The following is a 27,774-nucleotide window of genomic DNA, read 5'->3' on the forward strand; positions in this document are numbered from 1 at the left end:
ATAGGTCTAGGTGGGATATGCATTTAAAAAAAACCTACTGATTCTGTTGCAGGAAGTCTTAGAACACTATGTTAGATAGAATTCCCAAAAATAAACCACCTTGGATAACCTCCTGGGGGAGGACTCTTCCAGCAGACATGGGCTCCTCAAGAGCAAGGTCTCTGCCTGGTCATCTTTAGACCATGACGCCAGAGTAAGCACTAAATGGAAATACCCACCAGGACGGAAGGCTGAGCAGTCGTCAGGCTTGGCTAAAGGCTCAGTGGGGGTGGGCAGGAGCCTCCCCTAAAAGAAATATTTTGGAGGAGAGGAAAGTTGCAATTCTTTGAAGGTCCTTAAATGAAATGGGTCAGGAAGGACTACGAGTAAGAGCAGCAGGAGAAACGTTAAGAGGGGCAGATGGAAAGGTGTGGAAGGTAAACTCCTTGGTGTTACTCATCAACCTGCTAGAAGATCATGGAATTCAAGAGAGTAATGACATGCTGCTGTGTGCAGAAGGAAGAGTGTAGCGGTTGAAACTGAGAAGCTGTACGGGGTGGCTCAGCTACTTTCGCGGAGTAAGAACAAGAAAGCTGCTTTTACAAATACCCATGGGAGGTAGATCTTTGTGAGCATAAAGCAGAAAAAGGTGAGTAGCTTTTCCCATAAATTATCTAATACCTTACATGCTATAAATGAATAGTTCTGGCTCTTTAACTGACTTATTCTCTGGTTGCTGGAGTTTGATTTTTGAAGCTAGAAAACTGGAAAAGCTTTCATATTAACAAACTGTAGCTTAGTCATTTTAGTAGGTCAGGTAACAAAGTCCAGTCTGTTTTATTTCTAACCCAAATATTGCAAATATACAGAAAATTACCAGTACAAAGTTAAACACACCCAGATTTATTTACACAATGCTAAAGAAATTTGAGTTTTATTTCCATTTTGTGGAATTTTATTCTAGGGTCTGGCTTGTGTAACCGACATTGGTCATTGAAACTTGATTATCCCACCTCACATGCAATTTTCTGTCCCAAGGGAACAGAAAACTTGGGTTTTTAGCATACATGCAGTAATGATCTTAATACTGCTTTACACTTTTGTACCGACAGCTTGGGGTGTAGGCAGAGAAGTTACAGAGCAAGGAGGGACCACATGCTGATAGGGAACAGAGACAAGAGAGGGTTGGACAACAGGCACACGGGGACCCTGAGCATTTCTGTGCACGAGGATAAGGAGGGTGCCATCAAACCCCTCCTCCCTAGACGTCCAAACACAGGAGGTGGGCAGAATCATCAGGAACATTTAAGTCACCCGACCACAACCTGAGGGCATGCGGAGGATGAGAACTGCATTAAAGACTTGGGACATATCAATAAATCATTAACATGTACACTATACAGTTTATACATGTATATATGTACACACACACACATATATATAGAAAGGTACAGATTAGTTTAAGTTATCCTATATAAACAAGGACGCTTAAAAATGTACCAGTGTGAAAAAATGCTAAGTTGTTGAAGACAATTTCTAATTAATGTTCTGATTCTTATTGTTATAATGCAAAGCAGCCAAGAAATCAACATGTTCCTATTTTAATCATCCTCCATGAGGGTGAGGCCTGGGCTCTGCTAGGGCAGGACAGCACTCCCAGAGCTGCCTGAGCTGGGCGAATCAGTGGCAGATGGAACAGTCTGGCACCTGCTGAGTGCCAGTGTTGAAAGTCTGGCCCTCCCTATCACTCCATCATGTGGCAAATCTTAAACTTTGGTTTTTGTTCAAAGGACATTAAGTCCATGTTAATCTTCCTGCTTGAGGGAAGGTAGTAGCAAAGTTGAAAAGCTGAATCTCTTCCTATTTTAGCAGTTCCAAGTATCTGGGCTTCATGTGAGGCAAGGGGGCGGTACCAAAAATGAGCAGGGCAAGCTCTAAGCCATTGTATACAGGAGCGGGGCTCTTTAAAGCTCTCTGAGAAGGAAAGAGAGAATCTCTCTACCTGAATCATTTGCGTAGAAAATAAAGAAATGGCTCAAGTCAAGCCAGTCCTGCCACCTGGGGTGGATGTGAACTGCCCTGCACTCCTCTATCCTTGTACCGTGATGCAGGCCATGGGAGAACCAGCAATGGTTTACAGAGCCAGCGGTGGCCAGCTCATTACTTATCTTGTCAGGGTTGAAAGGCCAGCTTGGGCATGTAGAGGCCCAGAGGCAAACCTAAGAATTAGAGAGACACACACTGGAAGGCCTATTCAGAGGCAGACGGCAAATTCTAAGTTTTACTTACAGCTAATCTGTTGAATCTCTTAAGCCCAGCCTAGAACTGCCACAATCCTCCAAACACTTTCATTCTTCTAAAGGGGCATTCCCATTCGATGAACAGCCTAGGTGTATGCATCCCTGTCTCTGGTCTCACTAAAACCCAAGAGCCCCCTTACGTCCAAGACACCTGTCCACAGAGCACAAAGGATGATGAGTTCTCCGCCTGGATTTTAGAGCTCAGATCACTTTGGATGGTCTAATATGTCTAACCTACCTTACAGTGCTAACTTCTATTGCTGAAATAATCTTTTGCTATCAAGCCTGAGACTTTACACAACTTTACTTTCAAAGATAATTCTCCTAACCTAACATCGATAGGACAAATTGGAAATCTTCTTTTCTTAGAAGCTGTCACGGATTTAGGCCGTTTTCCTCTCTGGCTGAGGGCATACACTTGTGTGAGAGCAGGCTGACACAGGCGGCTAACTAGCCAGGCTTGTTAGCAGTCCTCAAACCAACTGAGCTCGCTAGCCAGCCAGGGGTGGGAGGACAAGAAGAATGAAGAGGGTGACTTGTCAATGGAGATTCCATTCCTGCACTCTTGAACAGTGACCCTCAACAAGGTGAGGGGCGGTTTCTAAACACATATTCAAAATTACCATTACTTTTGTTTTCAGCCATGAAAAACAGGAGAATAAACTCTTCTGTTTACGAAGGTGGCAAAAAAGAGCTAAATATTGCTTTGAAAGAAATGTCACTGATCCGCGTCCTAAAGAATAGCAAGTCATCTATAAGAAAGCAGCCCTGCTCCAGGTGCTCAGCACTGGCGCGCATCAAAATGTACACAAGATCTGAAGACAACCACTGGCGGTGCTCGTAACACACAGGGACCCTGGCGACTTGCTCCATTTTTGTACCTCAGCTCCATCTCTAATGGGGAATACAACCCCTGCCTTTTTTTTTTTTTTTTTAATCTCACGAGAATGTTGTAAGGTTCAAATTACATAATGCAAGAGAAAAAGTGCTGTGAAAACTGCCAGGTCCTACAGAAATATCATTATAGGCAAAGAGCCCTAATCTTATACGGTTAGAGAAGAAGATTAACTTTCCTACATCTTAAAACTAATCAGAGAATTACCATATATCGGCACACCTACCCCAGCGGGTATATGTGGGGAGAAGAGGTGTATGATGTAAGTAGGTCTTTTCTGGACATCAAATTCATTTTGGGCAGGTGGTGAAGGCGACCGGGACAAAAGCCGATACTTAATCATTTGTGAGCTGGTATATCTTTGGAATTACTTTTAATTTAAAAACCTTGTAAAAGGAATGAGCTTTTCCTAAAAGACTAGTGTTCTCTGGCTCTAACAAGTATTAACTCTCTTTACAAAAACTGCCCTAACTTTATAGCTCCCTGACTCATTTAAGTTTACTGCAGTTTCAAAGTCTCTAGAATTCTCCATCCAGTCCCTCCCCCACTTTCCCTGCGGCTGTGAATCCATTCTGGTGAGGAGAGAACTCAGCCATCTGCTCACGCATTCTGACAACAGTTAATTTGGCACATTTACTTCTTCCTGACTTTCTAGCCATAAAGTGAACTAGCAGCAAAACGGCAGTTTACCAAAGAATGTCCCAATCATAATTATTGGGAGAAACTGTGACCAGCACAGTAGGTATGCTAAGACTGAAAACATACTACCATATTCCTGTATTGCAAATAGTCAAGCTGTACTAAAACTAACGATTGCAGCTTTCCATCACTATATGGCCACCCCAAAATCCATCTTGCTACATTTTCTAATTTATTTCATTTTTTAAAATGTCAAAAGGAAATTTTTTAAATATTTAAAATACGAACTTAATGTATCACACGAAACATCTACACTAGAAGTGTGTTTTTCAGTTGGTTCAGCCAAAAGTTTCATGCCAACAAATTACTTGGCAGAGCTGGGGAAAAGGGCAGAGGAGGAGAGTCTGGTAATAAAATTCTGTTTTAAAAAAGCCTAAATCTGAAAACATGTCTAGTCATGGCTCCATGCAGAGCAGCAACCTAAGAGGAAGCAAATAAGCAGCCATTCTAGTGATTCACCAAGGAGCCAGCACAGCAGGCAAGAGGGGACACAGAAGACTGTGACGTGCCATCCTCAGGGGCTGCACGGCCCATGCCACCAGCCACTCCAGCGAAGAGCTCGCTCAGCCTGGGCACACAGCTCAGGCAAGCCTGAACCCAGACCTTGAGCAAGTCCACTGGCACACACACAAAGCATGGCTTGAAAGATCTCGGAAGAAGCAAGAGTTTCTCCTTTAATAGGTGCTAAATCTAGTCAATTCTCTGCTGCTCCCTTTTTCCTGCCCCAAGTTAAAAATATTGCCCTTTAAGTTTTCCTGATTTAGTGTCTTGGAAGCACATGTAAGTTAGTTGCCAAAGGGCAATTAATGAGGGTATTGCCTAATTAAACAGGGGAAAAGAAAAATCACTGTGGCCTATGGTCCCTGAAACAACAACAACAAAAAGCAGGGATCTGTGTGAGGAGCTGGTGTGCAATGTTCTTGGAGCGGGGCCGTCCCCAGATGGAGAAAGGCTGCCCAGGCTGTGCCAGTCATCGCAGCCTCTGTGCTCATCTCTGCGGCTGCTTCGTGTTGCCAGCACAGCCCAGGGACGGCACCAAGTGCTTTGTGAGAGTTGATGCTGAAGCTAGCAGGTGCCCTGGGGCAGGCGCCATGCAAAACATGCAACAGTGGGGTTAGTGAAAAGTTCCCTTCAATTCCATTTCATTTCCCTTAAAAAAACCAAAACAAAACCGAAAAGGGCCCGTACCTTGCAAAAAGACAGAACTTGAAATGAAAAGTTAAAGAATTAAAAAATTTCCCTCTCTTTTCAGGGCCAATTGTGAGAGTGTTTAGGGTCCCCACCCCCCATTTCTTTAGTGTAGGTCCTTTTGGCTTTGATGGAAGCAGCAGAAATAGGGTCCCTCGCAACGGGAAATTTATTTCCCCAAGTCGGAGCCACAGGGAGTGTAAGAGGTACTGCGGTTCCATCATCTGTGCTCAGTCCCAGCTCCTTTGAGGGGCTATTCCAGGAGGTCCTGAAAAGAAAGACATAGGTCATATTATTTACAGACCAAAAAAATCCCTATTTTGAAAGCCATTACCTAGTTTCTGGGCTGGCCAAGTCTTACAGTCATTAAATTGCTGCTTCTAGCTTATACCCTCCTTTGCTTCAATCATTATCTTGATCATGAGTAAGAAAAGATCACCCTTTTTCTTTTTGTTTCTCTCTTTTTTTTTTTTTTTGCGGTACGCGGGCCTCTCACTGTTGTGGCCTCTCCCGTTGTGGAGCACAGGCTCCGGACGCGCAGGCTCAGCGGCCACGGCTCACGGGCTCAGCCGCTCCGCGGCATGGGAGATCTTCCCGGACCGGGGCACAAACTCGTGTCCCCTGCATCGGCAGGCGGACTCCCAACCACTGCGCCACCAGGGAAGCCCAAAGATCACCCTTTTAAAAAATTTCTGGACCACCCCTCAAGAAGAAATAGTCTCACCTCATCTGAGTCATCATGATAACCACTTTTATGAGCGTGGGAGGTTGTGTCCAAAGCATCCACACCATCCACACCATTGGCCTCCGCATGTTGCTGGAGCACAGAGTATCGATGCACCAGGAACCTGTGGGTGGAAACCACCGTCAACTCTCACTTGGTGAGGAGGGGTGCATTTCTTATAGGACGGTGGATTTTCCAAGTTTTACACACTTGCAGAATGAGTCACACATATAGGAAGCACAGCCCATAGCTGGCATATGGAAAATGTAAGGAAAGATTTGGGCCTGATGTTTCAGGAACATCACTTCAACTAGTTAGTTTTTGCCAGGGGCACACTCAACCGTCTGCCCTCGGTGGACTTTCTGATTTGATTGATTTCCGTTCCTTACCTTCCCCCACAGACGTATTTCTTCACGATGAGCACTCCTGCTACGACTGTGACCAGCATCAATCCCACAGTAGCCAGGATAATCGGAACAGAATTTGACTTGGAATTCTTGATAAATTAAAACACAAACAAACAATTTTGGGTGTGCATATTCTAGGACTGAATTCAAAGAGGCTGCTCATTCCCCTATTTCTCTGTTGAATGATCTGCAGTCTCTAGGCACCTAATGATGATACTTTCCCAACCCCCGCCCCCAAGAAGAACCATCTCAGTGCTCCCAGGAGAATATCACAGCTGGCAGAGGGTAACCAGAACTTCAACTGCCTTAAAGCTGTCAGAATGGTGCAAACTCAGTGGCTTCCATGTCAAAGTTACACTGGAAGTCGTAGCAACTACCTAGATCAAATGGTAATTGTGACTGTTCCCCACTACCACTGTTTATAAGTCTTGGAGCTTTTAAGGGTGAAGCAGGAAAGGGAGACTATGATAATAAGTGGGCTGAATGAATCTAAAACAGGGCCATTACCTGGGAAGGAGCTGTGCCAATGTTACATTAGCCAAGCCATCCTATGACACCAAGATTTATTTTTTACTTAAGTTGTGGTATGTTTTTACAAATAAGCTTTCCGTATCATTGTTTGAGTGTGACCTACCTGCTTTTGGGTGGGAGATAGGGAGTGTGTGTTTTCAATGTATCCAAGAGGAGGCGGAGCTGGATTCTGGGACAAGTTGTGTCCCTGTGGGCGGGAGTCCTGTGCAATCACACACACAAACACTCTGAGGACAGCCACCAGGAGTGCAGGGCGGGGATGCAGAGAAGGAGGAACTTGCCCCCGACAAGTACACACACCCACACATTTTTCTCCCACTGCCTTCTTAATCCCACCCCTTGTCAGGCCCTCATCCCTTAGAAGGTTAAATAGGAAGGAACTGCAGATTGTCCACCTCTCAATTTCCAGATTAGGAACCTGGGGCCCACAGTTTACTGCCCCAAGTCTCACTGCTGGGCCAGTGCTTCTTTATCAAGAGGTTTCCTCTTTACCATATCCCCATATTACAGCCAGATAGTTCACTGCTACAGAATTGTAATCAGCCCTAAAACTTGCTTCTAAATCAAAACCAGCCCCTTATTACCATAGTTCAGTTTTTCATTCTGAACACACTTGACATGACTCGGCACAGAGATCCACCCTACCTATGGTCCAGTACCCTTCCCTTCCACATGCGTAAAACTCCAGCCCTTTACAGCCGAACTTCTTGAGTCGTTTTCCTAAATGACTCTGAGCCTCAGAAATTTCCTCAACCGTATGCATCTAAGACTTGGAAAAACTTTACTGAATACCGTATTTTTTTCCCCAACAAAAATGTTTTCAGTAGATGAGCTTAGCATTGGGTTATGTGACCATCCCTCATCCTGACAGTTTCCTGTATGAAGGGAAGCCTGACAGAAGTAGTCTGGCCACTTGTACTCAGTAATAGAGTTCTTGACGCTGTAACTTTGACTATTCCTGGCAGAACTTGAAACCCCACTTGTATCTAAACCAGATCTACTTTAACATACCTGCTTTTCTGGACTCAGAAAGTTGCTTGTGCACTTCTTTTTCAAGTCTTTCACTTCTCGAACAGGATTCACTCCGCCCTGGCATCTGTCTCCTGGAATTTTCCGGTACCTGAGAGGCAGAGAAAATTTGTTAACAGAATACAAGGATGTACTTCTGGATTCTTGCTTACTTCCTGAAAACAAGATTTTAAAAGTTGCAGAAAAACTTCTGGTCATTACACCATCTTTCAGGCCTTGGGGGAGATCTGCAGGGATGTTTTGGGGATATTCTGTGTAGTTTCAGTCCTTGGACAGACCACACATCCCTTGCCTTGCTGCAGGGACATGCCACCTTTCTGCCTTAAGAGACTGTGTCAAAGAACTGTGACCAGGGAAAGCACGTCAACACGCGGTACATAAACCACAGGGGAGGGGAGTGTTTATCAGGGAACGAGGCAGTGAGCCTCCTCTAGAGCAGCACTCTCTACTGTGGTGGCTATTTACACTTAAATTAATTAAAATTACTTCAGTTCCTCACTCACACTAGTGTCAACAGCCACACAGGGCTAGTGGCGACCGCATCAGACACAGCAGATTATAGAACATTTCCCCCTCACAGACAGTTTTAGTAGACAGTATTTTTCTAGAGTGCTCTCAAATACTGCTCAGAACTGTGCGGAGGGACGCAGCTTTCACTCTGCACAGTGGAGGCTCAGTCCCGATACGGGAGAAGCAGCCATCTCACCCATTGGTCGTCAGGTGCTCTTCTCTCCCGTACAAACAAAACTCTAGGTCGTGGCCCTTCAGTTCTGGCTGTTCCACACACTTGGAGTCATTTTCTGGACGGAAGTAGCCAAAATCACTGTAAGAATCAGCAAATAAGGTATCTTTCAAAGTTGCTGAAAGACAGGAAGCGACTAGCAATGAAGGCTTTATATGGGGCAGTGGATGGTCAATATTCCTGTCTTGGGTTGCCAGAAAGAAGCTAAGGAAGCCTGTGACATATAAAGAGGTCTGTTTAGGGAAAAAAAGCACATGTGGAGGGCTGAACTGAGGGAAAACAGCTTATGGATTGGGCCTGGTGGACTTCAAACTCAGTAGCTAGAGTCCCACACAGACAGCTCAGGCTCCGGGAAGGGAAGGAGGGCAGCCTGCAGGGGGTGGGGACTCACGTGACTAAGACACAGGGAAACAGTACATCAGCAACAGATCTAAACTCTGGGACACTTGGCAACTCTTTTTTTTCTCTCCAAATTACTCATTTACCCATGTTCTACCCATGGCGGGTATGTTAAACCTTTCCTGCCTTCCCCACTTCCATGTCCCTCTTAGTTTCTTAGATGGTCCCTGCCGCCAATGTGAATGCCTGTTCCTGCCCTCCATTCCATCCCATCTCTCCATAGCGCCACCCATCTGCTCTTTCTCTGCTCTCCCCAAAGAAATGACATGAGCGGCCTCGGCCCCATCCTTCCTACTGCCCCTGGGCGGGGGCTCGCTTCATGGACAGTGTAGCAGTGACCACTAGTCCCACTTACCTGCAGGCTTCTCCTTAGCCTGAACCTGTCCTCTTCCTTCACCATCCTCTCCTTTACTGGCCAGATTTCTTAAAAAATATTTTTTCCTTGTTCTGTTTTACTCATTTACTTTTTATTCTATGCATTTGGGCTTCGACCCCCCTCTGCAACCTTGAAAATGAGTGTCTGTGGCCCCCCAGGGCTCACCAGTCATCCAACCTAGGGGGCTCTCTCTGTCTCGCTCACTCTGACCACCTATTCTGGGGCAGCTGCCACACTGCTGGGCCCCATCCGCCAAGGCCCCGAGAGCTGCACTCGTCTGTTTCTTTGGTCACTGCTTGCTCTGCTCTCTTCCTAACCCATAAGTGCGGATGTTTCCCAAGATGCTATAATTCATTCTCTTACTCCCCCTTCATGAGCTTAACTATGTGTTGCAACTAAAACTTCTAGGTTTTACCTCTCTTGAGCTCTAATCCTACATTTCCAAATACCTGCTGGACACTGCCACCTAAATCTGCTGACAGAACCTCAAATAAACAAAACATGCAAAATACATCACGTTTCCTCCTTCGTGCCAGTCCCTCTGGTCCTTTCCTCCGTTTGTCCAGGACACTACCTTCCTTCCCACCATCTAAGTTGGAAACAGCCTGAGCACCCCCATCTGGACCCACTCACTACTTTATCGTGACTATTGTAACTTCCCCTCATGGCCTATCTTCCAGCACACCCTTCCTGATCACGCTGTTGGGGTGGTCTAAGCCCACATCAGTCCACGGGCTTTAATGACCTGCTTCTTCCCAGACGTGCATGGTCAAATCCTACGGCTCGTCAGGGCTCAGCCCAAATGCCACCTCCTCTACAAAGCCTTCTTTGACCCACCTACCTCCTTTCAGCTCTGGATGGAATAGTCTCTCCCTTTTCTAAATCCTCAAGGATCCCACCTTCTGTTTCAAACATAATTATGTGCATCTTACCAGGAGGGTCTATAATAAACTTCCTGTTATCACTTTGCACTGCCCTGTGCATAGAAAACATTCAATGAATATTTGGTGAATATATAGATGTTGCTTGTACTTCAAGGCTTTCTGACAAATATTTAAGGGAGAGGATAGAGAAAACAAAAGATACAGAGACACCACACCTCCAATAGCAAGGAGAAATTTCTGGCAAAAATTTTATGTGTTCAATCGAAAATTTCAGGGACCATACCCTTCCCACTCACAAAGTACACATTCCTCAAGCACGTGGGGTACAGTGTGCAGGCTCTGGAGCTGAACAGCCAGGTTCACATCGCAGCTCTGTCCCATGATGGCAAATTAGCTATAACCTCTCTGTACCTTCATTTCTCCCTTTGTGAAATGGAAATAACCAGAGTACCTCTCTCACAGGGCTGCTGAGGGGAAGTGTAAACAGACGTACTGCTAAAAAACGCCAGCTGCTATCATTATGACTGCGACTATCAAATACAATATGCGCTCAAAGAGTCTGGAGTTTAATGGTGGAAGCAAATCTACACACAATAATTAAAATACGGTAAGTGCTGTATTAGGAGCCTCGATGAGGAAAATCTGGGGAAGCCTTTAAGAAGGCGGTATCTGAGCCAAGTATTAAAGGCCAAGTAGGAATTCACCAGGCTTGGGGGACAAGCAGGGAAAGACTTCCAGGAAGCAGCAGCAGCATGCACAGTGGCATGAAGCTCTACAGAAGCACAACATGTTTGGAAAACAGCAGAAGCTCAGGTGACCGAGAGACACCCTGTGTGCACTTAAGGATGGGAGACAGCCCTTCATAGTTTGACAGTATGAATAAGCTCTAGCCCTATTACAACATCAAAGTGATCTGAGTGATATTTTCCCCTGCGGAAATAGAGAAGGGAGGACCCCTGGCCATTCCACAGATATGAGCCACGCAGGAGGAAACACACTGGGTCAGACTGCAGTTTGCTCAGTCCTGCATTCTCTGTCACCTGAGGAGAATACATTGTGGGAGGACAGGACTGCTATCTGCCTGCCTTCTTTTCCAAATCCACTTCTACCTCCTGTCAGTATCTTTTGCAGGTAACAAGTTCCATAAGATTAGTACCTGTGATGTGAAGCAGTTCCTCTTATTTGCCCTAAGTTACCTTGCTTAGGCTACCCAGGGACTCCCTCGCCCTTGTATAATCAACTAACCCTGTGCCAGCCAAGTAACTAATCCTTAAGCCTGGATGGTCCTGAACTCTAGGGAGTCCACCTTGATGGCTTCTAAGCCTTGATGGGACATACAGACCATACATACTGATGTCACCTCCTCTCTCAGGACAGATCCACACTCTTTCCGCCTTCAGTCCTGCAGACCACCCCAAACCTACTACCCTACCTGCTACACCCAGGCTGTCAGTCCGGTTTCCTCTTAGCTCCTGTACCACTTTTCTTGGTGTTTCTGTCCTATCATCTCTCTCTCTCCTTTTTAATTCTCATCCTCCTTATGTATCTCTCTCCTTCCCACCACTGCCAAGTCAGGATGTCCAGGGGTTGTTGCTGGTTCCGGCCAATAAGTAACTGATACGATGTTATCTGTCCAATTATTAACAACTCTGGTTCCCTTTCTCTGTGCCTCAATTTCCTTAATAAGAAGCAACAGTTCTCCACTCTTGAGGAAGAAGGGAAAGAAAAGGATTTAAATATTTTTGAACTGTCTTTTGCCTCCTCCAGCATGGGAAATGGCTGATAGGGATCTGAGGGATGCTGATACCAGAGGAAGTCCTCCAGGGAGCAGGGACAGACGGACGGCTGCTTGGTCACAACATAGTCCCGACCATTCTGACAGACGGATGACTTGCGTAGTCGTAGGTACTGTTCTTTATAGCCTAAAATGCAGCCATCTCCATAATCTCCAGGGTCTGTGGAGTGAGCCAGCCATACGGTATAGTCCTTCTCTTCACCTAAAAGAAAGACAGGCTGTTCAGGAAACTGCATGGGACAGAACCCACCCATGTGAGGCAGCTGCCAGGCAACAGGAAGAACGAGGAGAGGAAAAGTAGGGATGTCTGACTCAACCTATTGCTTCACTTTGGAGTTGCAAATGAAAGCTAACATTAGTGGGAGCCTATCAGCAACTGGCTTTTCTTCATGCCAAGGGAGGAGTCTTTGCATCTCATGACCCATTTGAGTTCTAGGAAGAACCTTATTTTTGAAGTGGGGAGCTGGATGGAGAACCTCTAAGATTCCTTCCAGACTGAGAAGCTTCTGTCTTTAAGTCTTGCACACCTGAGCCCTTGGTCAGCAGGAGCTGTCAGGTAAGCAACCAGATGCTTGCCTTTAGGACAAGATACCAATTAGCCAAAAGCATGGGTTTAATTTCACTATGGGTTAGTTTGCGTCAAACAGAAGGGGAAACATACTTTCTAGACTTTTAACTCTTGTTGACTGGCTTTCAAATGAAGACTGATGACAGTCAACCTGGCTTAGTGTGTCATATCATCCACTCCTGGAAAAATGACTCAAAGGCTGTGGCCTAAAGACTGTGGATTAGGTTTTTATCTTTTGGGATGTGAAGACCAGAACAGGGCCTGTTAAAGAGCAGGGGCTGGGGCTTCCCTGGTGGCGCAGTGGTTAAGAATCAGCCTGCCAATGCAGGGGACACGGGTTCGTGCCCCGGTCCGGGAAGATCCCACATGCTGCGGAGTGGCTAGGCCCGTGAGCCACAACTACTGAGCCTGCGCGTCTGGAGCCTGTGCTCCGCAACGGGAGAGGCCGTGACAGTGAGAGGCCCGCGCACCGCAATGAAGGGTGGCCCCCGCTCACCGCAACTGGAGAAAGCCCTTGCACAGAAACGAAGACCCAACACAGCCAAAAATGAATATAAAATAAATAAATTAATTAATTAAAAAAAAGAGCAGGGGCTTAACAAATCTTTTAATGATGTTAAACTTCAGGGATAACTGTAGAGCTGCCTGCTGAGGGGAAAACTCATAAGCCAGCTCCTTTACAGCCTATTTAGTGAATTTAGATTATAATGACTCTCCGATTTTAAATCACTGAAACATCTTGTAGAAAAGTAAGGTCCAAACTGAGTGCTTCTGCTTCCTGCAGGACTCACTAAATTAACATGCTGAGGAAACGGGCCCCCAACACAGCCTAATAACAGTCAGGACCAAATTTAACCAGAGCTTCTCGAAACTTAAGTCTTCTATCATATTATGCCAGAAAGCAACTACGGGTCACAGGGAGTCACTTTTTCTCCAGTTTTTTTTTTTTTATCCTCCATGTTTTCAGTACAATGTCAGCATCTTTGGTACTGGGGGCATGGGTTTGCTTGTGATTCTTTAGGAACACCTTGCAATGAATATTTTAACTTCTCCGAAGCCATTTTCTGGGCCTTTAATATGCCTTCCAGTTTGAAGTCACAGCATTCTGAAATGGTCAAGCCAAACTCTTTGCATGAAAACTTCCTCACTTCAACATTTTGATAAGTGACACAGTCAGTTAGATGCTCTTTGTAACACACTTTCCTCTAGAGTTTCCTCTACAGTTCTGCTGTAATCAAGTGTGAAAAACCCTGAAGTGTTATGAAATAACTTTAGACAAACATAAACATGCATTATCCTTACAAGCAGAAAAAACTCAGAAAATGCTACGGAGATCTAAAGTACAAAACTATACTCTCCTAGATGTCCACATGTGACTAGTCTGAATTGAGATTTACCGTAAAATAAGGGTGAGTGTAGAATATGCACTGGATTTTGAGGCCCTAGTTAGAAGAAAAAGAATGTAACAGATGGCCAAAAAGCACATGAAAAGATGCTCAACATCACAAATTATCAGAGAAATGCAAATCAAAACTACAATGAGGTATCGCCTCACACCAGTCAGACTGGCCATCGCCAAAAAGTCTACAAATAATAAATGCTGGAGAGGGTGTGGAGAAAAGGGAACCCTCCTACACTGTTGGTGGGAATGTAAATTGGTATAGCCACTATGGAGAACAGTATGGAGGTTCCTTAAAAAACTAAAAATAGAACTACCATATGACCCAGCAATCCCACTCCTGGGCATATATCCAGAGAAAACCATAATCCAAAAGGATACATGCACCCCAATGTTCACTGCAGCACTGTTTACAATAGCCAAGACATGGAAGCAACCTAAATGTCCATCGACAGAGGAATGGGTAAAGAAGATGTGGTACATATATACAATGGAGTATTATTCAGCCATAAAAAGAATGAAATAATGCCATTTGAAGCAACATGGATGGACCTAGAGATTATCGTACTAAGTGAAGTCAGACAGAGAAAAACAAATATCATATGATACTGCTTGTATGTGGAATCTAAAAAAAAGGTACAAATGAACTTATTTACAAAACAGAAATAGAGTCACAGATGTAGAAAACAAACTTATGGTTACAAGGGCAGAAAGGGGGGAGAGGGATAAACTGGGAGATTGGGAATGACATATACACACTACTATATATACAATAGATAAATTAGTTAAAGGACCTACGGTATAGCACAGGGAACTCTACTCAATACTCTGTATTGACCTATATGGGAAAAGAATCTAAAAAAGAGTGGACATATGTATATGTATAACTGATTCACTTTGCTGTACAGCAGAAACTAACACAACATTGTAAATCAACTATACTCCAATAAAAAATTTAAAATATCTTAAAAAAAGAATGTAAAATATTTCATTAATAATTTAAAAACATTGCTTACATGTTAAAATGATAACATTTTGGACATACTGAAATAACTATATTATTAAAATAAATTTTGCCTCTTTTACTTTTATAATGTAGCTAGCTGACAGAATAATTTAAATTATGTATGTGGCTCTCATTTTATTTCTCTTGGACAGTGCTAATCCAAAGAGGGAAGTGCTTTTCTGGTACCATCCCTTTGCCTGCTAACCCACATGGAACATCCTTCAGTCCTCTTTCACACACATGATTTTCTTATTCCAGCTAGAAGAAATTAAACTGAATCGGTTATTTAGGAAAATGGGCTTACAAGTTTCTGGTAGAAAAGTTCAAAGGAGACACTCACAGTTCCTTTCAAGGATATCTTTAAAATCGATGGTGTAGGAGACCCACTGGCGAGTCAGGAAAGATTCTGTGAAACCCCAGATGCTTATGTTCATGGACCTAGCTCCGGGTTCTGAAGCCAGGCCAGTAAAGTAGATAGGCTCCCTGGTAAATATGTAGGTTTGCCAGCACTGACCCTCGTCTGTGGAGAACCTGAAACCACAATTAGAGAAAGATCATGAGAGAGGATCAACATTTATGGGAATATCAGGAAACCACCGGCTGTTTGATAACAAATCAGAGAAAAACTCATATTTAGGTGATGGCTTACTGACTATTATATTAATTTTTAATGCCTATAGTTAACGGGGAAAAGGGATTCACCCAAATATTATGGAAGAAAATGCCTTTATAAAAATTCTTCCAGGGCTTCCCTGGTGGCACAGTGGTTGAGAGTCCGCCTGCTGATGCGGGGGACATGGGTTCGTGCCCTGGTCCGGGAAGATCCCACATGCCGCAGAGCGGCTGGGACCGTGAGCCATGGCCGCTGAGCCTGAGCATCCAGAGCCTGTGCTCCGCAACGGGAGAGGCCACAACAGTGAGAGGCCCGTGTACCACAAAAAAAAAAAAAAAAAAAAAAAAAAAAAAAAATTCTTCCAAAGGAAAGAAAGGATAGTGACCCATGTAAGAATGGGCTTCCAAATCAACAAACAGAAATTATATAATAAGAACTTGTACTTAAGGAGTCATTTCCCCCCCAGAGTGCTTAAATGCTCCCATAATATTCTTGTTGGGAGGGAGAAGAGTATTTTTTAAAAGTGACGAAAAGTGTTAGCTAGAGAGTCAGAGGAAAAAACAAAGCCATTTAATTTGAGTTGCTCTAAATGCAATCCTTTCAAGCACCTTCCCTACAGCTCTGTAGAATGCACAAATCTGAATCAGGGACTGTAACTTCCCCCCAGCAAACTGACAAACATCCCACAGTTGCTCTCTATGCAGATAGTGTGGGTGGAGCTGAGCTCATGCATACTTAATCACATTGATAGGACGGCTGCTGTGCTCGATGGCTACAATGATGCCTCCGGAATCCAGGATGGTGTAATAGTGAGGTCCTTCCAGCATCTTCAGCCAGGAGTAACCCCCATCATCTGAGATGTACACATCTGGGATCATCACTGAGATGGCATCCCCCACGCTACCTACAACACAATCCACCATCTCATCAGCACATATCAGCAATGAAACAGGATTTACTGTCAAGAGAATAATTCTGAATGAGTTTATTCTGATTATTTCCCATCATGCCTCTTGTAATTGAAAAAAAGGCCACTGACAATTTGGTAAAGGGAGAAGTCATGTTGCTCTCTGATGAGAGTCTATGAAAAACCCACAGTATCATTATCTTGCAAGAAATTCTGCAAAGGATGGTAAAAGCCACGTATGGTGGTTTTCTCACAGGGTTCCACGCTGTGACTGTGTTTCAGTGTGCTCAGCCACTTCTTCCTGCGGAAGTGAGGGTGGGCTGCTTACCGTGGGCGATGACTATGCCAACAGCATTAGGCTCTGAGAGTGGGGCCATTGGAACGTTTAGTTTCTGGGAGATGCTGTAGGAAGCGTGAATATGAAGGCTGCACTGTGGAAAGAAAGCAAAGCGTAGATTAAAACCAAAGGTGCAATTTTTTTTCTCATCTCACAGAGTCTTCTAATAAGGCTTTGAATGTATTAACCCAGACTTCCGTGGGATACTCTTTTTAAAAAAAATTATGGTAAAAATCACATACCATAAAATTTATCATCTTAACCATTTTTAAGTGTGCAGTTCAGCAGTGTTAAGTACATTCACACTGTTGTGCAGCCATCACCACCATCCATCTCTGGAACTTCTGTGTCCTGCAAAACTGAAACTCTGTGCCTGTTAAACATAACTCCCCACTCCCCCTTCCCCCGACACTGGCAACTATTATTCTACTTTCTGTCTCTATAAATTTGACTAGTCTAGGTACTTCATATATGTGAAACCATACGGTATTTGTCCTTCTGTGACTGGCTTATCTCACTTGGCATAATGTCCTTACAGTCCACCCATGTTGCAGCATGTGCCAGAATACCCTGCCTTTATAAGACTGAATATTATTCCATTGTATTTATACACCACATTTTGCTTATTCATTCATCTGTCAATGGACACTTAGATTGCTTCCATCTTTCAGCTACTGTGAATAATGCTGCTTATAAACATGCATGTTCAAATATCTCTTGAGACACTGCTTTCAATTCTTTGGGATATATACCCAGAAGTGGAGTTGCTGGATCATATGGTAGTTCTACATTTAAGTTTTTGAGGAACCCTCGTATTGTTTTCCATAGCAGCTACACAATTTTCATTCCCACCAGCAGTGCACAAGGGTTCCAATTTCTCCACATCCAAGTCAACACTTATTATTTTTTATTTTTTGGATAGTAGCCATCCTAATGGATCTGAGGTGCTCTCTCGCAAATCAAAAATTTTGATTTGCATTTCCCTAATAATTTCCCTAATAACTGGTGATATTGAGCATCTTTTCATGTGCTTACTGGCCATTTGTATATTTTCTTTAGAGAAATGTTTATTCAAGTCCTTTGCCCATTTTTAATGTGGGTTATTTGTTTTTTTGTTATTGAGTTATAGGCTCAGTGGGATATTCTTGATTCTGAAATGCATTAGTATATTTGGGAAAAAACTATGCAATTATTTTTGCATGTATAATCTTAGTTTACTTTATTCCTGCACTACACCAAAGCCTCTGATCAATATTTAAAGTATGATTCCACACAAATAAACTTGATGAACGCCTGACATACTTCAGATGCTGTACAAGATGTGGCGGTGATTTGAATAAGACCCAGTCCTGTCTTTAAGAAATATTTCTCAGAAACTAGTTGAGGTATAAAGCAGGATGAAAATTAGTGCTCTACAAGAGGTTCAAATTGGTTAAAATGTTAGTATTATGCCATGTATATTTTACTGCAATAAAAAAAAAAGCTTCAAGCAAACTGCTAATGAAATGAAGAGCAATGATTAGTTCTAACTGAAGACGGGCACTAAGGATGGCTAGGATTTCCACTAACCCTAATGAACTGGGGGTAGGGGAGGCAGGTACAACTTCCCCAGGAATAATGTGGGCAAGAGGCAGCTACGTGCAGGGTGCTCCGGGAGCAGCAGAAGTTACAAGGGGCGTGCCAGTGATAAAATGGGCAATGACAATGAAAAGGCAGAAGATAGCCTGACAGGGGAGGAGGGGACCTTCATTCGCCAGATCACAGGCAAAGGGGAACCACAAAGAGTGTTGGGGAGGAGAGACACAGCAGCGTGAGGGTGTCAAGGTAAGTAAAGAGGCCACTGTACCTGCCCAGGCTTAAGGTGAGAAGGGCAGGTGCAGGGCAAGGCCAGGGCGGAGGGATGGAAAAAGGGGAGCAGGATAGGGAGAGACACTCCACAGCACTCATGAATACAGAGAAGAGAGAGGGTGTGACGGGGGTGGTGTACCAGAAAGCCCAGGTGGGACAGCAGAGTGCATAGCAGCCACAGGTACTCTGAGGAGGGCCTGGAATTACCAACACTGTCACTTTTGAAGAAAACTCCCAGGGTTCCACTAAGCTCCTCTCAAAATTCTGTAAAAGTCAGACATAAAGCTTGTTTTTTTTTTGTTTTTTTCTTGGCTATCAAGACCTGTCAATCATGAAACCTGGGATCTCCTGGAGCAATGCGTTTGTATTTCTAGTTCTTGGTCTCTCCTCAGAGGGCTCATCTCCTCCTTCCACATGCCACACCGAGTCACCACCCATACACACCGGCCACGTGGAGCTTTGGCAGAGGGGGAGAGAGGCCAAGTTCTCCTTCATTTGTCTCTGGCCAGTACGGCTTTGCACTGCTCACGAATAGACTGGTCTATGGCTTTCTGTAGAATTCCTGAAGTTTCATAGCTTCCATCATGACTCCTAACTAATCACCAGCCCATCTGTCCACTCTGTTTTCATTCAGCAGTTTAGTACAACACAAATTGTTAGCCTTCAATTTTGTTTTTCTTTAAAGACAAATAAGCCATAATATTTTGGTCTTTCTTCACCCTTCCTATTTCCTACATCCTAGTTAATTTCAACCCCTCACTTCCAAATTTTCCACCTTTATCTGTAGACCCTCATCAAGTACAAAACTTCATTATTCAAAAGCCTGGCACTAATAAGAGCAGAACAGAATGGCTGCTTTGCTCCAAATACATATGACAGTTGGAGTAAAACAAACCTCATTCTTATTTTTTGCAGTAGCATCGCATTCACTGTTCTCAGGCTTCCTCAGGTGCTTCCACCTTCCTCCTTGGTCAAAAGTGATCATAGTCTGGATAGAATTATCTGAATAGGAAAAGAATGATATTAAGCCTGATACACTGGAAGCACCCTATTAAATTCAGTTTATCATTGCATAACTCTCTCCTAACAGAGACTATATAACACTGTTAGAACCCTGGAGTCCCACAAGCTTGTTACATCCAGTGAAATGGCTCAGTGCTGGTGAGTATGATATTTGAAAGAGGCTTCCCACCTGAACAGGATCCAACTGATCCCAGAAATCATCTACACTGATACTCTTGTAAAAAGATACCTTTATCTCCTTACCAGCACTAACAGGCTGATGATGTCTATTCTTCCACCTTGTTTGCTTGCCTTGGAAGTAAAATCTACAGTGGGAAGGCATTCTAATCGTGACTCAGACAAGACCATGATACGGGGCTTGTTTTAGTGAATCTCAAGATTTGAATGTATCTGTGTAAGTCTCAGTTAATAATTCCTAATTTCTGTCTCTCTGCCACTCCATATCCTATCCCTCTTTTACCTTTTCCTTTTTTTTCTTCATGTGTCTTCCCCATTCTCTATTCTTAACGATATAAACTGTTGCAGGTTTAAATTCAAAGATATTATGCTTTGAGTTTCTCAAGGAAAACCAAAAAAGAAAGCAAATAAGGTAAATTTCATTTATTCAATAGATGTTTTATTGCCTGTTCACTATGTGAAAATTGCTGTAAGGCTTTGGGAATATATCAGTGAACAAATCAGGAAAAAAAACTTTGTGAAATATATATTCTAGTAGGGTGAGGCAGATAAACACTAGACATTGTACATAGGTAAATTAGATAGTATGTTAGAAAATAAGTGCTATGGAAAAGACTTGCACAGCTAGAGGGGGACTGAGAGTGTACGTGTGTAGGGGCAGGCAGACTAACATTTAAAATAGGATAGTCAGGGCAGGTCTCATCAGAAAGTAACACGACCAAAGGCTGGGAGGAGGAAAGTGTCAGCCTTCCAGATATCTGGGGAAAGACAGAGAACAGTCAGTGCAAATCTCTCAGCCACGAGTGTGCGATTCTGGTGTGTTTAAGGACTGGCAGAGGGCTGGAGTGACTACAGGAGAGTGAGTAAAGCAGAAGGGAGCCAGAAGTGAGGTCAGGGAGGAACTAGGGTGTCAATATCACTTGGACTTTGCAAGGTCTTTACAAAGTGAAAACAAACATCCCCCACCTCCTTCCAAAAAGTGAATACATAAATAAACAAAACCTAAACAAATCTTTGTACTTTAAAATAATGTGTTTACTTGTACAACTGGGCCATAGTAAAGGTAAGGTCTGAGAACCACTGAAGAGAACGCAAGACGAATCTCGGCTGGCTATCACTCCGCCCTCCACAAGGCGAAAAGCAGTAAGTGGTCTAAACTCCTTCCTGTAGGCCTGAACCTCCCAACACAGAAGACTTATTTTATAAACAACGTAGAACCCGCCAAATATTTCTTTCTGCCTGCTGCCGTTTTGTTCTTTCTTAGTTCTATTTACCATAACTTATTTGAAATAGAGAGCCAGAATTTACATGGATAGCCTTGTTGACTAGGTAAGCAACATTACAGGGGAGGATAGGATCCTCACTTTCCCCAAAAGCCTCCACTCCCAACATGTTCAGCTGAAGGAGAGCTGTGCCGAGACCCACCTTCTGAGAGCACACTTGTCATGTAGACCCCACGGAGGGAGGTCACGTTGGTAAAGTCTGTCTCGCCACCTGTGGTTGTGTAGAGATGTCGGTCCAAGGACTTGGAATAGACAATGCCTCGATCGTCCGAGGTAAATATAGTGCCAAATCCGGTATCTGGAATAGGCAAACAAACAAAAACACTAAGTCTTGGGAGGGAACAGAGAGAAAACAATAGTCTAGTCATACACATGACACATGACTGACTGACTGCACACATCAGCCAACTGTCTCTCTTCATGATGTACACGCAGACCTGAGAGTCAATCAAGGTTTGATACTCAAGATCTTCATGGCCATCTTTAATTCTAGTACCCAGCTTAGTGCCTGAAATATAGCAGATGCTGAATTTGTTGAATAAATTAATCAGATGTTACAGAAAAGCTCTTCTCAGTTATACTCTGGTGGCAGAGGCACTGTATTTAGCTTCATATCTTACACATCTTTAAATCTTTACACTCTAAAATAATGCTTCTCAAACTGTGGTGAAGGATCAATTTTAAAATTTCAATTATGTCACAAACTGATGCTTTTGTAAATATAACAAAAATTTATCACTAGAAAAATGAAATACAAAGAAAAAATATAATCCTTAAAATTTTTTTTACTATTAGAGTCAACAGATACAAAATTTCTTTGTCAAAGGGCTGTAAGAGTTTCTAAATGCTCACTCACTCTTGCTTTCCATACATATTTGGTAATAAAGAATTTGCAAATCAGTACCAGTCCTCTGACCATTCTTCGAGCAGCACTGCTCTAGAACACCTGGACATACTATACAAACCGCCTTAGAGGGTCAAAGCAAGTGGCCTTTTTAACAGAGGCTACATATCATCTCTAAGACAGAGTATTCAGTAGGCCACTAATAAATTCCTAGGAGTAAAAGCAAAAATTGACACATAAGAAGGAAAGCTACTAAAATAGGGTTCGGAGCTTAAATCTCTGTGCTTCAAGGGTGAGCCGCTGCACAGCTCTTACCTCCAGGCTCGTCTACATGCATGAACACCATGTCATCATTAGCTGCTAGAATAGAATAGAATTGTTCCTGCCCCACAGAGGGGAGCTGGGCCATGCTCCATGTGTCCCCTTGATCTGTTGACACATGAATCCTTCTTGTTGTATCCTGGAACAAATGCCAATATTTATCTGTTAAATTTTCTACCAAGATGCCATGTGCAGTGACACGAATAGGTACATTATTATTAATAATTATATGTATCATTATCCATTTCCTCACTGGGTACAACTGTTAAAAATGAAGGGTCCTAGTACCAATTACCAAAGCTATTTCTAACCTCTTGCAAGATCCAGGCACTGGAACAATCCATCTTATTGTAAGTAAGGTTATCCTGGTTTCCTCTTTGGCTTCTTCATTCTGGTGTGGCCCCCTAAGATATTAACCTCCCAACTTCTGACATGCCAATTTCCTCCAATAGAGATTAGGGTTTGTCGGGACCATCATTAGTTTGGCTCTATAGCCATTTGCATATGCTTGCTCAGATAATTCTTTTTATTTTTTAATTGATTAATTAATTTATTTATTTATTTATTTTTGGCTGCATTGGGTCCTCGTTGCTGTGCGCGGGCTTTCTTTAGTTGCGGCGAGCGGGGGCTACTCTTCGTTGTGGTGCGCAGGCTTCTCATTGCAGTGGCTTCTCTTGTTGTGGAGCACGGGCTCTAGGCGCGTGGACTTCAGTAGTTGTGGCACGCAGGCTCAGTAATTGTGGCTCGCGGGCTCTAGAGCGCAGGCTCAGTAGTTGTGGCGCGTGGGCTTAGTTGCTCCGCGGCATGTGGGATCTTCCTGGACAAGGGCTTGAACCGGTGTCCCCTGCATTGGCAGGCGGATTCTTAACCACTGCACCGGCAGGGAAGCCCTCAGATAATTCTTAAAATGATGACTGCTGCATAGAAGTTTGGTCCCTTTGAGACAGTCCTGGCATAATCCAAAGAATTAGATAATTAAGGGTCTAGAAAATGGAGATGAAACACAGGCTTGGGAGATCATGAGGGAAGTCAAAATGTGACATGTCTCCTCTTTTTTTTTTTTTTAACATCTTTATTGGAGTATAATTGCTTTACAATGGTGTGTTCGTTTCTGCTGTATAACAAAGTGAATAATCAGCTATACATGACATGTCTCCTCTTTAAGGAAGGCTCTCAGAACAGCCATGATGGAGGGAACATGCCAGGCCAGGAAGAGGCCAAGGAGAGTCGGAAATTAATATAATGAAGCTGATCAGGGAGTATTTAGCTGTTAAAAGGAGTCTGTTGAGGAGGCAATTAACACGTACTGTCTGATAAATAGTTTAAAATAGCTTCTAGACACAGTTTAGCCAGGGCACAAGAATTAGTCCCAGAGCCTCCTTATGTTAAATACTCTTCAGTGACAAGTACATTTAACTTATTTTTCTAACTTACATCTTAGATGTTTACTGTGAATCTTACTGTCACTGTTATAGGTAGAAACTAGAGTTCTAAAGCACACAGCAGAATTTTAATTTTGTAGCAGTATAGTGTATAGGCGACTACCTCTGGAATTAGACAGTCTGGTTTCCACCAGGGTTCCACCTCTGGGTGACCCTAGACAAGTTACTCAATTTCCTCAAATAAAAACCGAGATAACAGTATGAACTTATAGGGTTGTTGGGAGAGTTATTACAAAACTGCTCCAGGGCGTGATCTGTAGTTACTATGTCTACTTCCCCATCTCCAATTCCCTCTGAACCCACTCCAATCAGCCTTTTAACTTCAGTACTCCAAGGAAACTGCTTTCATCGAGGTCACCAACAACCTATACTTTTCCAACTCCAGTGGATAATTCTCAGAACTCATCTAACTACACATTTCAGCTGAGTGTAACACAGCTGACCACTTCTTCCTCCTTGAAACATTTATTTCACTTGGCTTTCATGACATCACATGTCTTACTTCCCCCACCTCACTGGTCCCTCCCTCGAAGTCCTCTTTGCTGACTTGAACAGTCTCTTTCCAACCTTTCCCTGCTGGGGTGATTCAGGGCACCAGGTGCTCAGCCCTCCCATCTCTTCTCGACTGACTCATTCCTCCACAAGATACCATCTAGTCACATGGCCAGATGAGATTATACCATATGATTACACCATATAATTTTGGGAGATTCATATACCCAAGTGTTTACCTGACATTTCCACCTAGATATCTAATAGGCATCTCGCATCCAAAGCTGATTTCTTGATTTTCTTCCCACAAACTTGCTTCTCGTGCAGTCTTTGCCGTCTCAGTAAATGGCACCACCATTCACCCAGTTGCTCAAGCCAAAGACTCTAAAGTTATCCTTGGTTCATCTTATTCTGTCACAATCCGCATCTAATCCATCAGCAAACACTATTGGCGATACACTTAAAAATATATCCACAATCTTACCATGTCTCCCCTCATCCACTGTTAACAGCCTGGTCCAACGTACCATCTCTCTCACTACTGCTCCTGCTGCTTCCATTCCTGCCCCATGAGGCTACTCTACGTACACCTATTCTGTCAGAAGAGAAGGCCAGTTACACCACTCCCCTGCTTGCAACCTTTACAAAGCTTCGCAACACGTGAAGAATGGAAGCCAAGGTCTTAATCACAACCTACAAAGGCCCTGTGTGATCTGGCCACTGGCTGCCCATCTCTGGACCACCCTTCCCTATGCTCCAGCCATGCTGCTCTTCTCACTTTTCTTCAGTATTCAAGCATACTCCAGCCTGAGGGTCTTTGCACTCACTGCTTCCTCAGCCTAGATGTCCACGCGGCTGTGCTCTCACTTCAGTCAGGTCTCAGAGAGCCCATCCAAACCACCCTATCTAAAACAGTGCTGCTCCAGGACTTCCCTGGTGGTCCAGTGGTTAAGAATCCACCTTCTAATGCAGGGGATGCGGGTTCGACCCCTGGTCAGGGAACTAAGATCCCACAGGCCGCGGGTCAACTAAGCCTGTGTGCTGCAACTACTGAGCCCGTGTGCTGCAAACTACAGAGCCCACATGCACTAGAGCCCGCGTGCCACAACTAGAGAGAAGCCTGTGCACCACAGTGTAGATCCCACGTAGCTAAATAAGTAAATAAGTAAGTAAATAAAACAGCGCTGCTCCAATTCCTGCCTCTTTCTATGTATTCACTCTGCTTTAGGTTTCTTCACAGCTTTAATTATTACCTGATTTTATATCATATTTATCAGTTTAGTATCTATCTCCCTACTTGAATAGAAACTCTGAGAGCAGGACATATATCTGTTTTGTTCACTGCTATATTCCCAGAACCTATATACCTAGTATATAGCAGGTACTCAATTAATGTTACATATTTCCATTATCTTTATTGAATAATAAGCAAGTAGATTGCTTTTTTCAGAATCCGTGTCTGAGTAAAGCCCAAACACTGGATCTACATATCCCAAAACAGACACCAGAATTGTTGGTGACATAGGCCAAAGTACAGAGGAGCCCAGAAGAGTCAATCAGCCTCTATAAAAAGAATCACCCCCAAATCTTACAGTGATATTAAATATGCAAAGGGCAAGTAACTCCATCAGTACATGTAGCAAAAGCTACCTATTTGAGGCATAATTTATTAAATATTGCAAGAGGCAAGAAACTCCATCAGTACATATAGTAAAAGCTATCGATTTGAGTCATATTTACAGAAATATCAGGACCCATAGAGAAGAGGCAAACACCCACCTTATCAGCCATCACAGAGGCAAAAAGGAAACGTCCCCCAAGACCAAATGAGTAGATTTTCACACCAATGGTTTTGAAGCTTCTTCCCAAGTCTGAAGTTCTCCGTAATTCCAGTGCCCCAAGGTCAGCTTCTTAAACAAGACAAAATATTAATTAAAAATTTCACTTACTTGTGAGCCTCTAGTTCAAAACAATTGTTTTAGAATTGTTCTTAGTTTTATAGCAAAAGAATTTTTAATCCTATGCATGTTAATCAGGTAACAGTATAAAAGGATATAGAATTAGACATAGGAAATTCACAGTTGGGTTTTATCTTTATACACGTGAGGTTTTATATTGGACAGAAAGACAGAGTTTACTTAATTCCAATACAGTGTTGCATAAAAACACCACAGCATCCTGCTTTACTTTCTTCATGAGACAGTTTGCAATTATCTTATTGTATTTTAAGTTGTCTTGTTTGAGTTTCGGTTTTCCTGTTGATCATCCAACATCCCTACTTGAACTGAGGCTCCATAAGAGCAGGCCTTGGGTGTCTCACTCTCGCCGTCCTGAGAATGGTGTTTAGCATACTATTGCAGGTGCTCAAATGAATGGATAAATGAAATGAGTCTGCTGAATGAATAAATGAAAGATTATGCTTTCAGCTTCGAAACTGTGCCACCGATTGGAAAGCCAGCGGCTTCCACCAACACAAACACAATCCATGTTCTTTGGCAGAAATCACTATGCATTTCAATTTGTTATTGTTTGTAGCCTCATATTTACTTTATGTAAATACACTGCTAAAATTAAGTATACTGTCTCTGTGTATAGGCTGCATTTTTTATTTGATCGAGGTAGAGTACAGTACTTGGTTGTTTGTACTTTCAAGATTTTAAAAATCACTAACAGCTACCTATCTTTAGCTATTAAAATAACAAGAGAATGGAAACATCTTTGATGCTTCTACCTCTTACAACCCAGAATATTCTACCATGAATGGACACCAGGACACTCTTTTCTGGGACTAAAATATACTTACTGCAGGAGCCATTCACATAGGTGGTAAAGAAGATGGTGTTTTCTGATCCCCTACAATGAGGCAAAGACAGAGAAAAGACACAGTTCAAGACTGCTAACAGACTGCATCAACCTTAGTCACTTAGTTCCAAGCAGGTCTAATAAGGGTCACCTATGGGTACTAGCCAAAACAGCCTTCTTGGATGCTGTACACCGATTCTTTCACAGCCTCACATCAAGGTTCCCACAGTCTGGCCCCAGGCATTTTCCACACGCCACTACTTCTTTATGTGAACTCTTCCAGCCGGTCAAACTGGTCTCCTTACACTCTCCAAACCTGCCTCTTGCATTTGCTCATATTATTTCCTTCTTAAAACACTTTTCTCTTGTGTGACCAAATCTTACCCTCACAATCTTCAGGCTCCAGGTTAAAATCTAACTCTTCCATGAAGCGTCCCCTGTCACTCTAACTGGAAGCCTTCTCTGGTGCAAACTTCTAGAGCAGTGGTTCTCAACCACGGGCGATTTTGCTCCCAAGGGACATTCTTGGTTGTCACAACTGGGGGAGGGGGATTGTTACAACTGTTTAGTGGGGAAAGGCCAGGGATGCTGCTAAACATCCTGCAATGCTCAGGCTTTTCCCCCCGCAACAAAGAACTGTCCAGTCCAAACATCATTAGTGCTGAGGTTGAGAAACCCTGTGCGAGAGCCCTGTGCTACTCTGTGTCAGCCACTTGGCACTCCTTTGTCTCCTGTTTGGTTATTTTAATTGCATAGTGTTTGCC

General features: G+C 43.4%; 1 protein-coding gene across 4 annotated transcripts in view; it reads right to left on the bottom strand.

Moving 5' to 3' along the window:
• Nucleotides 1-782: 782 nt before the first annotated feature.
• SORT1 (sortilin 1) overlaps nucleotides 783-27,774 on the bottom strand; it is a 70,838-nt gene continuing 43,846 nt past the window's right edge. The window contains exons 7-21 of one of the 4 annotated variants that reach the window (XM_082614091.1): nucleotides 27,012-27,061; nucleotides 25,988-26,118; nucleotides 22,269-22,413; nucleotides 21,252-21,407; nucleotides 19,522-19,628; nucleotides 16,770-16,872; nucleotides 16,270-16,438; nucleotides 15,262-15,452; nucleotides 11,961-12,150; nucleotides 8,459-8,575; nucleotides 7,735-7,843; nucleotides 6,827-6,925; nucleotides 6,175-6,281; nucleotides 5,786-5,909; nucleotides 783-5,329 (exon numbers count right to left, since the gene is read on the bottom strand). In XM_082614091.1, the coding sequence (XP_082470217.1) occupies nucleotides 5,315-5,329; nucleotides 5,786-5,909; nucleotides 6,175-6,281; nucleotides 6,827-6,925; nucleotides 7,735-7,843; nucleotides 8,459-8,575; nucleotides 11,961-12,150; nucleotides 15,262-15,452; nucleotides 16,270-16,438; nucleotides 16,770-16,872; nucleotides 19,522-19,628; nucleotides 21,252-21,407; nucleotides 22,269-22,413; nucleotides 25,988-26,118; nucleotides 27,012-27,061 (1,813 nt within the window). In that variant the 3' untranslated portion in view covers nucleotides 783-5,314. The remainder of the gene's footprint in view (nucleotides 5,330-5,785; nucleotides 5,910-6,174; nucleotides 6,282-6,826; nucleotides 6,926-7,734; nucleotides 7,844-8,458; nucleotides 8,576-11,960; nucleotides 12,151-15,261; nucleotides 15,453-16,269; nucleotides 16,439-16,769; nucleotides 16,873-19,521; nucleotides 19,629-21,251; nucleotides 21,408-22,268; nucleotides 22,414-25,987; nucleotides 26,119-27,011; nucleotides 27,062-27,774) is intronic. The other 3 variants (XM_082614092.1, XM_082614094.1, XM_082614093.1) reach the window with 3 other exon arrangements.

The sequence above is a fragment of the Mesoplodon mirus genome (genome assembly GCF_964341445.2).
Source record: "Mesoplodon mirus genome assembly, chromosome: 3".
NCBI classification, from domain to species: Eukaryota; Metazoa; Chordata; class Mammalia; order Artiodactyla; family Ziphiidae; genus Mesoplodon; species Mesoplodon mirus.